Below are 12,999 nucleotides of genomic sequence, written 5' to 3'. Positions count from 1 at the left end.
AGATCAATGGGGTCCCTTCCCTCAAAATGAAGTCGTGTTTACTCACCTGCACCTCAAGGGGGAACAATGGAGGAAGCACCAGGAGGCACAACAGTGCCCACCAGGCTTTGTAGGTGTCTCTGCAAGAAAACGACAAGCTTCTTGAAGACTGACTCTACTTAATCACTATCTGGTACTCTAGCCACCTTGGCCTTCTGCTAGTCCTCAAATGTTCCCTGCTTCCATCCTGCCACAGGGCCTTTACACATGCTTGTCCCCCTGTCTAGGGCCCCACTGAGGCCTGCTTACCCTTTAGCTCCACTCATTCCCCAATTGTGATCCACCCGCTACGCATCCACGTCTGGCTCTTTTGTTTTGGCTAGTTCTTAGGATTATATTCCTTTCCTTCAGAGCATTCACCTTCACTTGTCATGATGGATTCATGGGATAATTATTTGACTGCTGTCTCGTCTCTCCCAGTAGCCCATATGTTTCACAAGATCTGACTATGTTTTTTATCTTGTTTTGTATCCCCAGCACCATGTCTGGCACATAGTTGGCATCTGGTAACTGTCTTTTCAACAAATATAAAAGTAATTAAGCCTCTAAAAATCTCCATTTTAATTAGATTATGTTGTGGAAAGCCTACCAAACTAAGGAATTCAGATGTTTTATTAAGCTCCAGGGACCCACTGAAGGCTTTTGATAAGAGGAACTATGTGAACTGACCTTTGTTTTAGTAAGATCTCTATGGAAATGGAGGTGGAGAGGCCATACAGGAGGCTGTGGCAGAGTCCAGGTGACGGACAGTGCTGAGAGAGGGACAGTGGCCACATAGGGATGCCAGTGTCCCACTCCACTCTGACCCTCATGGACCAGCCTGACAGTGACCTCATAATCACCCGCTAGACCTCCTACCCTTTTAAAGTCAGAATCTCATCTGTAGTCTAATACTGCCAAAATATGTTCACATTCATGTTCATCACATGAGGAAAACGTCCTACCATCTGAGTCACCCAGGCCAGCAAGTAGAGGCAGAGGGTTCGACAAAGTGAGAGTGTGCCACCTTCCCGCCCAAGTCATGACCAAGGCTCCATGATGACAGAGAAGCCAGAGGACCTGAAGGACTCGCTGCCTACAGAGAGGAAGCACGTGTGGAGGTCGGCTGAGGAGAGGCGGATGTCGGACCTCACGCGGGTGTTGGAGTGGCTGGAGCGGAGGCAGAGGAAGAAGACGCAATCTCTCCAGGTGTGTTCTGTCACAGGAAACTTGCAAGGAAGACTTCACTCAAGGCTATTGCAATATGATGTGATAGGGAGAGAGCGTTTTAAGCACTGGGGTGAGCCAGGAGGAGAGCACTGGAGGATGGGGTTGGGGGGTGTTGTGGATATGATCAGGCCATCTGTGTTTGCTAAGTCTCCCTGTGTAGTTATGCTCCTGCCCTCCCACAGAGACTGGAGGTGGTAGTGCTGTCTTTTCCTGATGATTGCATTTCAAAGGGATGGCTCCCAGGTCCTTGAGAAAAATACTCTTGGACTGTAAAACTGGCAGGAGGCTGGATGAAGATTTACATCTCAAAGGATCAGAGAAAGAGTTTACAAGTTTTCCAAAGGAATTGTTCTCAGAAAAGGGTGGTCAAGGGTCTAGAGTCCAGGAAGAAATCTGGCTGGTTTACTCAAGGTGAAAGGAATGTCAGGGCCGTCTTGGTCAGTGTTCAAGAAGGACTGAAGGACAATAATTTCTGGGGTCTTGGTGGCAGAACGGGTCCTTCCCACTGTCTCCAGGCACTTCCGTCCTCATGATGGCTCCAGGGCCAAAAGGCATTCGGTCTCCTCCACCACTACCTGCACTGGAACTCCTGCTAACATACCTCTGCATTTCTATCCTGCATCAGAACTAGTTGTAACCTGTCTGTCTTAGTCTATTTGGGCTGCTAGAACCCAATGCTATAGACCAGGCAGCTTATAACAACAGAAATTATGCTCTCACAGATTTGGAGGTTGGGAAGCCCTAGATGAAGGTACCAGCAGATTTGGTATCTGATGAAGGTCTGCTTCCTGGTTTACAGATGGCCGCCTGGGGGAGGGTGTATCTCGGTGGTAGAGCACATGCTTAGCATATACAAGGTCCTGGGTTCAATCCCCAGTACCTCCATCAAAATAAATAAATAAACATAGATGGCCACCTTCTTGCTACCTCCTCATATGGAGGAATAGACAGGAGAGCTCTCTGGGCCTCTTTATTTATAAGGCCCTAATCCCACTCATGAAGGCTCCACCCTCATGACCTAACCACCTCCCAAGGCCCCATCTCCTAACACCATCACTTTAGGAGTTAGGATTTCAACATATGAATTTGGTGGGGGAGACACAAACATTCAGTCAGTAGAACCACACTTCCCTCTTTCTCCAGGAACTCTGGCAACCACTCTGGCCTCAGTTTCCCCCAGAGTTCCCCTCTGGGCCCATCATCTATGGGAAATCAAGCCATGTCCTTAGAAAGTGGTCTCTTTCTGCAGAGGATGCTACCTGGTCTCGCCTCCCCTGGCCCCGAGAGAAAAATGGGCAAAATGGCATTACTAACAACAGTGATAACTTTTGATGCTTGTGTGTGTGTGTGTGTGTGTGTGTGTGTGTGTGTGTGTGTAGGTACTGGGGATTTTGAACTCAGGACCTTGTGCATATCAAGCATACGCTCTACCACTGAGCTATACCCTCACCCAACAATGATAACTTTTATTAAGCGTTTCCAACATGCCAGGCTCTGTGCTTAGCATGCCATGGGATGTTCGTCAAATGCTCCCAGCAAGGCACAAAGTAGGCACCCTTCTTAACCGCCCCCCTTCCCCTGCCAGCTGAAGGAAAAGGAAGCCAAGCTGAAGAGGAATAATTTGCTTGAGCTCACAGAGCTAGTGAAGGGCTGAGCCAGGGCTCAAACTCAGACTTATCCTGTTCCCAAGCTATCAGGCCAACTCCTCATCACCACCTCCGCTTTCTCTGCCTCACTCAGTCCAGCGCCCCCTGCCGTTCAGAGAAGTTTCCATTCTGGTTATGTGCTTCTCATTTATTGTCAGAGAGCTGCGGAGTGCCAGTTCCATCAGACACGCTTAAATACCCCTGGCAAACATGTTTTACACAAAGGCGCTAGTGATTTACCTACCCAACTCCCCGCCCTCCAGTTTTTTTTGGGGGGGGGTGGTATTAAAGCTTGATTGCTGGACCTCTCAGAACTCAACATCAATCACAGAAATTATATTCACTTCTATGATTAATAATATCTGATCCCATCTCTTCTCACTAAGATCACATCCTGATAATGTTTTCACCGCTTGACCTTATATGCGATTTCTATTGTAAATAGTTTTGGATCCAGGGAGGAAACAAGTTTAAATTGAAAGTACAATTAAATCTGCAAGCATCATGACCCTTGCCAGAAGCATTTGGATTTTGAAAGGAGCTCCTGAGAAAGAGAGTGATGCTTCTGTGGCAGGTCTCAGACAGCAGGTGCCGGGGGGGGGGGGCCTTTCATGAAGATGGTTGGAGGAGGGTTGACTCTCCCATCTCCTGGCGGTCCAGGTTTTTCCCCTCTTCAGCACAGATGATGGTGCTACCCAGAGGGCGGTGCCCCTCTGACCTGCTTGGCATCCAAGAAGACCCCTGAAGTTCAAAGTCTCGGCCACTGAATCAGCAGCTGTTGCAGTTTTCTTGGGTCTGTGGTGTCGCCACACCAGTTCCACTCGGCTTCCTCTAAAAAGGGGGCAGCAGCTACTCCAGTGACACTGGAGGAGAGCTGAGGGTCGAGAAGGGAAGGTGGGAGGAAGGACACGCCTGGAGGAGCTGGCCATCATCTCTCTCTGTTCAACCTGCCATCAGCCCTGGCCCCAGCTCACACCCCTTCCCCGAAGCCAAACGAAACCCCAGCACCTCCTCCTTAGATGGCCTCAAGCACACCCTTGGACAGCTCCTTCATCACAACACTCCTTCTAACGCCTTCCGCCCACATATTGTTGCATTCACGGAGGGCTTAGCACTTGCAGGCAGTGGTTCATTTATTTTCCAAGATAACCCTGTGAAGTAGGTCCTGCTATTGCCCCCATCTTCAGATAAGGAAACTAAGCCACAGAGAGAGCAGTCCCCTCCCCAAAGTTGCTCAGCCACTAAACCGTAGAGCAGGATTGCAAGCCAGGCCATATGACCTGGAGACCAGTCATGGCCCCACGACTCTGAGACCCCACGGCACACCCCGAGAGGAGGCCCGGCCAGTTCAGTTCTTCCTGTGGTGGTCCAGCATCCCATGCCCACCCCTTCTAGGCCCGCCTGGACGCACCTCTGCGGGCCCCTCCCCCGCTGGGCCCTGGAGCTCCCTAAGGATAGCCAGACCTAGGGTTTGAGGTCATTCTGGGGGTGGTGTGATATGGACAGCGGGGCATGTCCGGAGGCAGAGGGACCAAGATGGGGGACAGGAGCGCCAGAGTTGGTATTAAATCCGGGCGAAGCCTTCCCCTCTGTGGGACAGGGGCGGGTCTGGGCCCACTGGGGTGGCCACAAGGCTCTTCTACCTGTTGTTTCAGAAGAACAAACCTAAGGGGGTGACATTCTCTGCAGCACCTAGGAAGGAAGAAAAGAAAGCCCAAAACGTCCAGAAACTGCAGGGACAGAACCACCAGGCGCCGCTCTCTGAGCAGGTGACGCAGCCCTGCCTCCCCAGCCCTGCTACCCCTCCATCCTGCATGGGGTATGGCCCCCTTTTTTCTTTTAATTTAAGGCTCTAAAATTCATTCCTGCCCTACACTAGCACCCCCAATGGATCAGTCCACCCGCCGAGCTCCCATCCCCCACCCCGTGCACCCTGGTGGGAAGACTTGCACCTCTGCAGCAGAGTGCGTTCCTCCCGGGTACCACCTCCCCCTAAAGACCACTCAGGAGTGCCCCTGGAAAGGGGAGGCCCCCAGCAAGGGGCCCCTCACGGCTTCCTTCTGAGCCATGGGGACAGAGGGAGGAGTGAGCAGGAACCAGAGCATCCCTGTGCGATTGTCCCTGTGCCATTGTCCCAGGCCGAGAGCCCGTCTCTCCTTTGGCCTCCTTGCCTGCTTTTCAACAAACCCTTGAACTTGCTCATTTTGGGGGTAAAGGAGGGGGCGCCAGATCCCATTCCCCAGCATGTAACTTCCCTCCAGGTCCCCTTCCAGGTCTCGGGGCAAAACGCCAAGGATGAGGAGACTTCTGCCCTGTACAGAAGGCTCTACAGAGTGGAAGCAAAGGGAAAACGCCTCAGCATGGCCCTGGGCAACTACCCCAAGGACATGCCTAGGAAATCTGGTAAGGCAAGCGCCTTGGTCGTGGGATGCCAGAGCTGTCCTCAAAACCACCCTCCCCTCAGAGGGACGGAACGCTCATACCATCCTTAGGGCAGCTGCATCCGCGTCAACCCAACCTCCGTGGATGCAGGAGTGCCCACGTGACTCTTTAGGGATCACAGCACAAGCTGGGTGTGACCTGGGCCAGAGGCGAGTGGGTGTCAAGGCTCTGTGGGCACCTGGGTGATCTCTTCTCAGGAGCCCATCCTGCCCCCTGGGTTCCTGAAGCCATTTTGGTGACATCAACTTCATGTTCAAATTAATTAATACAGATACTGTGACAATGTCAGTGTCACTGACGGTACCACGCCTGGTGGCCTGAAACCTGCCAGGTGCTGCTTGCACCCAAGAAGAGGTGGGTTGGGGTTATGCCAGATACCTATTGCCAAGACTGCTCGAGTTTGAATCCCCGCCCCACCACTCTATATCAAACTCAGCACTGTATCATCCCTAGCAAGTCACTCCACCTCTGGGGTCTAGTTTTCACATTTCTAAAATGGGACAATAACATTGTGTGACCTGTCTCACAGTATCGTGAGTCAAGGCACGGAATGCACTTAGCCTGATACAAAGTAGCTGCTCAATAAATGTTAGCAAACGGCTATTTCTAAGTTAACATTTTGCTAACATTCTCAGATGGGCTGTGTTGGAAAAACAGATGCATTTATCATGCCTGGCCTCTTGGGATGGAAGTGCATGGTAAAAAAAGAAATCTGAAAGGGATTCCAAATAGCCCAAAGGAAGAGCGGCAAGAGCTTCCGAGCAGGAACTGCCAGTTCTCCTGTACAAACCACTCCCATTGTGCAACCCCCCACCAAAAGTTTTTTTCCCCTTTTCGTTTAATACACCAAAGCCATTGTAACCAAACTGCAGTTACCGGCCTGTCAGAATTAAATATGATCAGCTCTAAATGCAGCACAGGATCCTAGACTGAATCCTGGAATAGCACTTCAGTGGAAAAACTGGTGAAATCCAAAACAGCCCTTGTAATGTGCCCGTGTTAATTTCTTGTTTCCTGCTTCTGTAAGACATTAACATCAGGGCAAACAGAGCGTATGTAGACAGGAAGTCTCTGTACCATCTTTGCAACTCTTCTGTAAATCAAAAAGTACTCCAAGATAAAAAGTTCATTAAAAATAAAATAGAAAGAGATTGATTTGTGCCCTACAGAAAGCCCCAAACCTTTCTCCAGGTTTTCTGTAGCTCCCAGCATCCTGGTCTGCTGGGCCCCAGAGCATCCATAGACCTCAATTCCGGTAGCTGTCCCCGTCTCCCTGCGCTCTTCTTGCCCAGACACAGAGCACATTCCCTTCATTTCTCCCTAGACCTCTCTCTTGAAGCTTTTGTGTGTGAGGAGACTTCACTGAAGGTCTAGGGCAACAAAGGGAAATAATTACATCACTTATAGTAGGAGATTGTGCTATACCTCTTTTAGAACCAGAGATAGATCCAATAGACACGACAGGAAGTACCTAGAAGAATCTACCAATGCAATCAACAAACCATACATTTATGCTTGAATAGAGAACACAAACTTTTATATGGCCCAAGAATATTTACAAAAATCATCTGCATATTCACCACAAAGAAAACATTAACATTCTATAACAGGAAAGATTTTAGGGCCACTTACATTATCCTAAAGCAATAATTAGAAATAAAATTAAAATTAAAAGATAATCTCAACTGAAATTAAGAAACACTCCTAAAATACCATTATATCGAAGAAAAAAAAGACTAACAGAAATATGCCTGTTTCACACCAAAATCCATGGGGCAAAGGCAAAATCTATGCTCAGAAGAAAACCTACAGCACAAACTAAAAGTAGTGGTTCTTGTCTTCATAAAACAAAAAAATTGTTTAAATTATCACTTCTATTAATTTAACAAGATAGAAAAATTATTAGCATGCAAAAGAGAGAATTAATATATTAAATACCAGCTAAGATTAATGAAATACAAGGTAAAACATAGTTAAAAGGATAGATACCAAGCTAGCTTTTTGAAAAAGCAAGTGACAGATAAGATACACTTATCATGAGGCTTGTCACAAAGAGTCAAAATATGCAAGATTTTATATAAGAAAGGATACGTAAGCAAAGACAAGAGACATATTAAATGAATTATAATAGAATATATATGCACCTCTCCACAATGCATTTGAAAACCTAGCAGAAATGGATAATTTCCTGTCATACTATAAATTATCAAAATGGACATAATTAAGAGTAGAAAAGTTGAATAGAGCAATTTCTGAGGTAAAAATCGAAAGATGGTGGACACTTCCCCACTAAAAAAGGCACCAGGATAAATGGTTCCACACCAAGTTCTACCTAACATTTAAAAGGCAAATAACCCCAACATGACTTCAACTATGGCAGACCATGTTAAAATGTAGACATTTCTGTATTAATCTGACAAGCTGTCATAACCTTAGTATTAAAATACTATGCAAAAAAGCAGGCCAATCTCACAATAATATAGATGCAAAATGATATGAAAAATGTTGGCAACTATACTCAGTGTATGAAAATATAGCAAATATATCCATGTATGAAATAAATAAAGTACCATGACCAAGTGAGATTTATTATAGCAGGTTGCAAATGGTTACGTTATCAAAATCAGGTTATCTAATAACGTAATTTATTGCATCAGTAAGTTGAAGGAAAACTGCACGCTAGAAAAGCAATAAACAGAATCAAACAATTATTACTAATAAAAATTATGTAAACTAAGAGTAAAGCTGCTAAACATTATAAAATATATGCCAAAAGTAGTGGCAAATATTCTAAATGATGAAATGCTAAAATAACTTAAATTAAAATCAGGAACAAAATGAGGCATGACTGTTATCACCATCACTGACATTGGCAGAATCTGTCAAATGCAACATGTCATGAAGAGAACAAAATTTTTATAAATATTAGAAGCAATATATTTTCACTTTTCCCCTAATACGGTTGCATTTCTGCAAAACTCAAGGAATTCTAGTCAAAATATAATAAAATTTGGTATGGTTGCTGGTGTACTGGAAAAAAAATTTAACAGTAGTATTTTCTCTGTACTAGTCATATCAGTTAGAAATAGAAATGGGAAGAAAATATTCCATTAGCATATGTAAAAAACTGTAAAATACTTAGAATTATATTTAACAAGAAGAAAATAATGAAGATCTCCGAGCTCTAGCCCCAAAAGTATTTCACTTCATACAATCCCAGTATTTGGGTAACATCAGACACTCACCATTTTGTTTCACATATGTGTGCTTTTGTGCATGTATTCCTCCTGCCCACACATGCTGTTCCTCCTGCCCACACATGCTGTTCCTTTTGCCTGCAATACCTTTCTCCCTTTTTCATCTGATAAACTATTTGTCCTTTAAAAACCCAGCTCAAAGTTGACCTTCTCTAATACTTTCCCCTACCCTCTCTAGACAAAAGCTCACTTTAGGAGAATTTTCCCTGGGAGGGGGGGGAGAGAAGATTGGGAGAAGGAAATGAAGGAAAGAGGGGAAGGGGAGTGAGCTGAGGAGGCAAGGAGACAGGAGGCACAAAAAGTTGACTAGGGATTAAATGAATGCTAAAAAGGAGAACCTGCCAAAACCTTGAAAAGACCTCATATCTCAGTACTGTTTGAAGCCCCTGCAGCCTTTCAGGCCTCCTCCCCTGCCTGTCTCCCATACTGCTCACCTCTACCAGGATCTAACTCCCTGGTGACATCTGTCCAATTTCAGACGTAGACATCAAGGATGTAATCACTCAAGAGTCCACTCAGCGCTCAATGCCCTACCATCGACAAAGCACCACTGAACCCACGTTACAGGATGCCATCTTCCCCCAAAGAAGGGCCACCCTCTTCAGAGACTGGGTGGGCAAGATGTCTGACATCTCTTACGAGCGTAAGCTGAAGAGCCTCATGGAGAAGGGCGTGGAGCCCAAGGTGGAGATGGTGAGGATGCTGAAGCCAGAGGAGGTGCTGAGCTGCCGGTGAGCAGCCTGAGCGGGTGGGGATGGATGCATCCTGCAAGGCCAGGCTTTGCTCACGGCTGCCTAGGTTCAGACACCTGGGCTGGGTCCGGAGTGTCGGAGGGTGGCCGTAGAGTGTCTGGGCTCTGTTTCTGGGTCCCAAAGGGTGGCTCCAGGGCTGAAGCTGAAACCCGCTGTTTCCGAGCAGCCCGTCTCGCTAGTGGACCATCTCCTGGATGGATAAGACAATTAGATGCTGCCATTTTGATGCCACACCTTTGGACACATACACAACCCTTCCAAAATTTCTATTTGTTTCACAAAAGCAACCACGGGTATTATTCACAAAGGAAAGAATGAGTTGTCTGTGGCCTTGTTTTAACAGAAAACTCCCCTAGGATCCCTTACACTGTGGTGTTGAATTGCGGGTGATAGTAGCCACCATTCCCAGTGACTATCTGCTGTATGTTTGGGATTTTAGACTCCAAAGGGACCACAAACAAAGCATGAAACCATTTGGCATTTACTGTTCTTACCACAGGGTCTCCCTTCTTGCTTGTTCTTTGTCTTACTTATCAAGACCCACTGGTTTTCAGCAACACCGAGAACAGCTTGGTTTCTGCCCCCAAATCCAAGCACCCCTCCTTAGTCCAATGTCATCCTTTACTGTAAGGCTGTATCTGACAAGGTTCGGAAGCTTCAGCAGAGGAGGACAACAGACTAAGGCAGTCATCCTTGCAGAGCTGACAGCAGCAAACTCACCTGTAGGTTTCACATGGCCTCAGATGCCTGGCATCCAACGACCCCAGCACACAGTCCTGCTCTGCTGGCTGACTGGCTGGGATGGATGGGTGGAACGACTGACTGGCTGAAAGACAGACAGGCAGCCTCCTTGACTGAAGGAGGCTTTGGCTGTGGCTTTCAGATTGATAAAATGGTTTTAATTGACTCTGGCCAACAGACAGCCCACCTAGGCTCCATGGTGGGGAGAAAAGACTTGGACAGGGCCCCTGCCCTCCAAGGAGGAGGGGAGAATATTTGGAGAGATGGCATTTAACAGGCCACTAGAAAGACATCCAAGAAAAGGATGAAATTGTCCTTTGGGATCTCAGTGAGTGCCCACATGTGGATATGCATGAGACCACCTGGGGCCGGGCTGGTTGGGGAAGGGAGGGGCAGACCGTGTCTGGAACGGTCAGGGGAAGGTGTCCAGGTGTGGGTGGGGACTGAGCTGTCTATAAGAACAGGGACACTCTGGGCAGACCTTGAAGGAGAAGGAAGGACCTTCCCAAAGTGTAGAAACGCCAGGTTCTATCAGCTCCTCCCCCACCATCTGCAGCAAAGTACCCACCAGTGGGCAGCCTGAGTAGGGAGCCCTCCTCCTTATAGTAAAGCTGGGATCAAGGTCAAAGTTAATGGTGGGGTAAGGGCTATGACGGCAGAGATACTCTCTAAATCACACCGTATAGATAGGATCAGCCCTATTCTTCAGTATAGGTCAGAATGTGGAGCTTTAATAATATTTCAAATTAATGTTTTAATTTTAATTTTTTAACTAAAAAAATTTTGTTTGAGTATTATTTTTCAAAAATACTAACCTGTATTCCTACAACTTTCTCAGCCTTTATTCCCACTGTCCTGTATTTCCCCCGGCCATTGCCCTCACTCAGATTATACACACATGGCAGTGATGAAAGAAAACACGTAACAATTTGCATCCTGGTTTTTTTCTCCCCACTTGGCATGACGTCACAGCCATATTGCACCTTTTCTTCCTAATGACATTTTCACGCTAGCAGAAGAGTCCTAAAAATGGTTATTCCATTATTTGCTTGACCATTCCTCGGTTGATGGAATTTCCTATTTCCCTATTGCTGATGGCCCTAAATAAACATTTTATTTATATAGCTTTTCTTTCCACTGACTTGTCTTCTTGGGATAAGCTGAGGACCTGAGTGGAGTCACTAAGTCGAAAATAATAAACCTGTTTGTTTTTTGGGTGAGGGGGACAGGGGATTTCTTGGCTTATATATTGCTAAACTGATTTCCAAAAAAAGTTATACCAATAAAATCTCCCACCAAATCTATGGGGGTGCTTTGGGGGTGTCCCACTCTTTCATGAGATCTCTGTCAGCTCCAGAAATGTCTAGAGAGCCAGTTCCTTGCAGAGATCCCACACTGGTGCTGCTTAATCTAATCTCTTTTCAGTAGAGTTTGGAGCCGCAGTGACTCCACCTTCAACTGACCTCTTTGGCCTTGTCTCGCACAGATACCTGAGATTGTCCAAGAACAACATTCGAACCTTGCTCAAGCTGTGCAAGGATGCAGGAATGAACGTGGACGTCCATCCCCACATGGTCGAAGGAGAAATAGACGCTAAAAAGGTGTTCAACCAAAACACCAGCGTAGCCCTTTAAATAGCTCCTCTCCCTGGCCACCTCGAGCTCCCTCTGCCACTGGACCCTCAGCCACCACATGCCACCCTCTGGCACATCACACCTGGCCCTTCAGACCTGGTGCATCCCCTTTAGATAGTAGCAATCAGGAAACAAGGCTAGATTGCCTGGATCATCGTGCTCATGTAGTGTTTGTCTTCATCATCCACGTCAGAACCAACTCTGGAAAAACTGTGGGTTTCTCCCTGCCCTGCAAAGAGTACTCATTAGAAAAGGCTTCTTAGAAAGGAAATCTTAGAAGAAGTGACAAATGGGAGCCCAGAGTCCCCAGAGGGACTTCAGGGGGCTGTTGGGGACACACACACCACAGGTCTTGCCTACTGTCCCTACTTCCACCCGTGGGGGACACGGCTCTGTGGGGAGCTGGCTCTCTTGTGTGGGGGGTGGGTATCTGATCTGGAGAGCAAGAGGGGGAGAATTCTATCAGTTCAGGGAAACAGGATTACTCAAAGAAGCCACAGAGGGCTAAGAACTTGCTCAGAGTCCCACAGGCGAGAAGCTGCAGGGCTGGGATGAGAAGAGCGTCCTCACCTTAGTCTCTCATTCTGCCTTCTTGCGTGATGGAGACGCCAGCAAACCCCGCAGGACAGTTCAGAGACGCTGCTCTTCTGTCATGGAGCAACTGCCCACTGAGGTTACAATTCTAGTCCCTGTAAGCATTTCAAGTAAGTTCAAATCCCAACTGCCCCACTTACTAGCTGTGTGACTTTCAGCAAGTTACTTCCCTTCTCTGTGCCTTTGTTTCCTCACCTGGAAAATGGGGCTTATGATAGACCCGCTGAGTGGAGATGCTGAGAAGAGGAAACAAGAGCTTGCATGTGAAGCATGAAGTACAGGCACTGACACACAAGAGCTCAATAAACATGTGAGCTGTTCCCATAGTCCTTGGGGTGGATGCGGAGCAGGCTTCCCAGCCCCGACTTCCCCAGAAGGGGTCCTCAAAACTGGGCCCTTCCATGTGAGTCAAACCCTGTTGAAAACCTATGCCCCTCATGGCAAACCCAAAAACTGATGGTCCCTGAGCCTGCAGGGGCTAGTGCACACCCCCAAGGGATCCAGCTAGTCAGGTTTTACTTTCTGCCTCCATATACAAAAAGGGCGAGGATTCTACTGCCCTGCCCCCACCCCAGATGTTTTCTAAATCTTCATGCCCCACCTCGAGGCTCCAAAGTGACCCCCTGGAAGTGAGTGGGTCTCTCCATGTAAGTCATTGAGCTTTGGAGTCAGAGTAAAGTTTTGG

The 12,999-nt window shown here is 47.2% G+C and overlaps 1 protein-coding gene across 1 annotated transcript; it reads left to right on the top strand.

Annotated features, from left to right (window-relative positions):
- Positions 1–623: 623 nt before the first annotated feature.
- On the top strand, positions 624–11,829 carry C9H16orf78 (chromosome 9 C16orf78 homolog). The gene is made up of 5 exons (XM_031458499.2): positions 624–1,227; positions 4,550–4,663; positions 5,156–5,297; positions 9,072–9,324; positions 11,573–11,829. Exons 1-5 carry the CDS (start codon positions 1,075–1,077, stop codon positions 11,718–11,720), a joined length of 810 nt encoding a protein of 269 aa, XP_031314359.2. The 5' UTR covers positions 624–1,074; the 3' UTR covers positions 11,721–11,829.
- Positions 11,830–12,999: the final 1,170 nt, after the last annotated feature.

The sequence above is a fragment of the Camelus dromedarius genome, chromosome 9 (genome assembly GCF_036321535.1).
Source record: "Camelus dromedarius isolate mCamDro1 chromosome 9, mCamDro1.pat, whole genome shotgun sequence".
Classification (NCBI taxonomy): domain Eukaryota; kingdom Metazoa; phylum Chordata; class Mammalia; order Artiodactyla; family Camelidae; genus Camelus; species Camelus dromedarius.
Note: the sequence above shows the minus strand (reverse complement) of the source record. Positions and strands in the feature narration are given on the sequence as shown.

Excerpts from the sequence above, each read along its gene's own strand:
- C9H16orf78 (XM_031458499.2), top strand. The coding sequence starts at position 1,075 with ATGATGACAGAGAAGCCAGAGGACCTGAAGGACTCGCTGCCTACAGAG. Across the intron at positions 4,664-5,155 it reads AGGCGCCGCTCTCTGAGCAG|GTCCCCTTCCAGGTCTCGGG; the intron begins GTGACGCAGCCC and ends ACTTCCCTCCAG. Across the intron at positions 9,325-11,572 it reads GAGGAGGTGCTGAGCTGCCG|ATACCTGAGATTGTCCAAGA; the intron begins GTGAGCAGCCTG and ends TGTCTCGCACAG.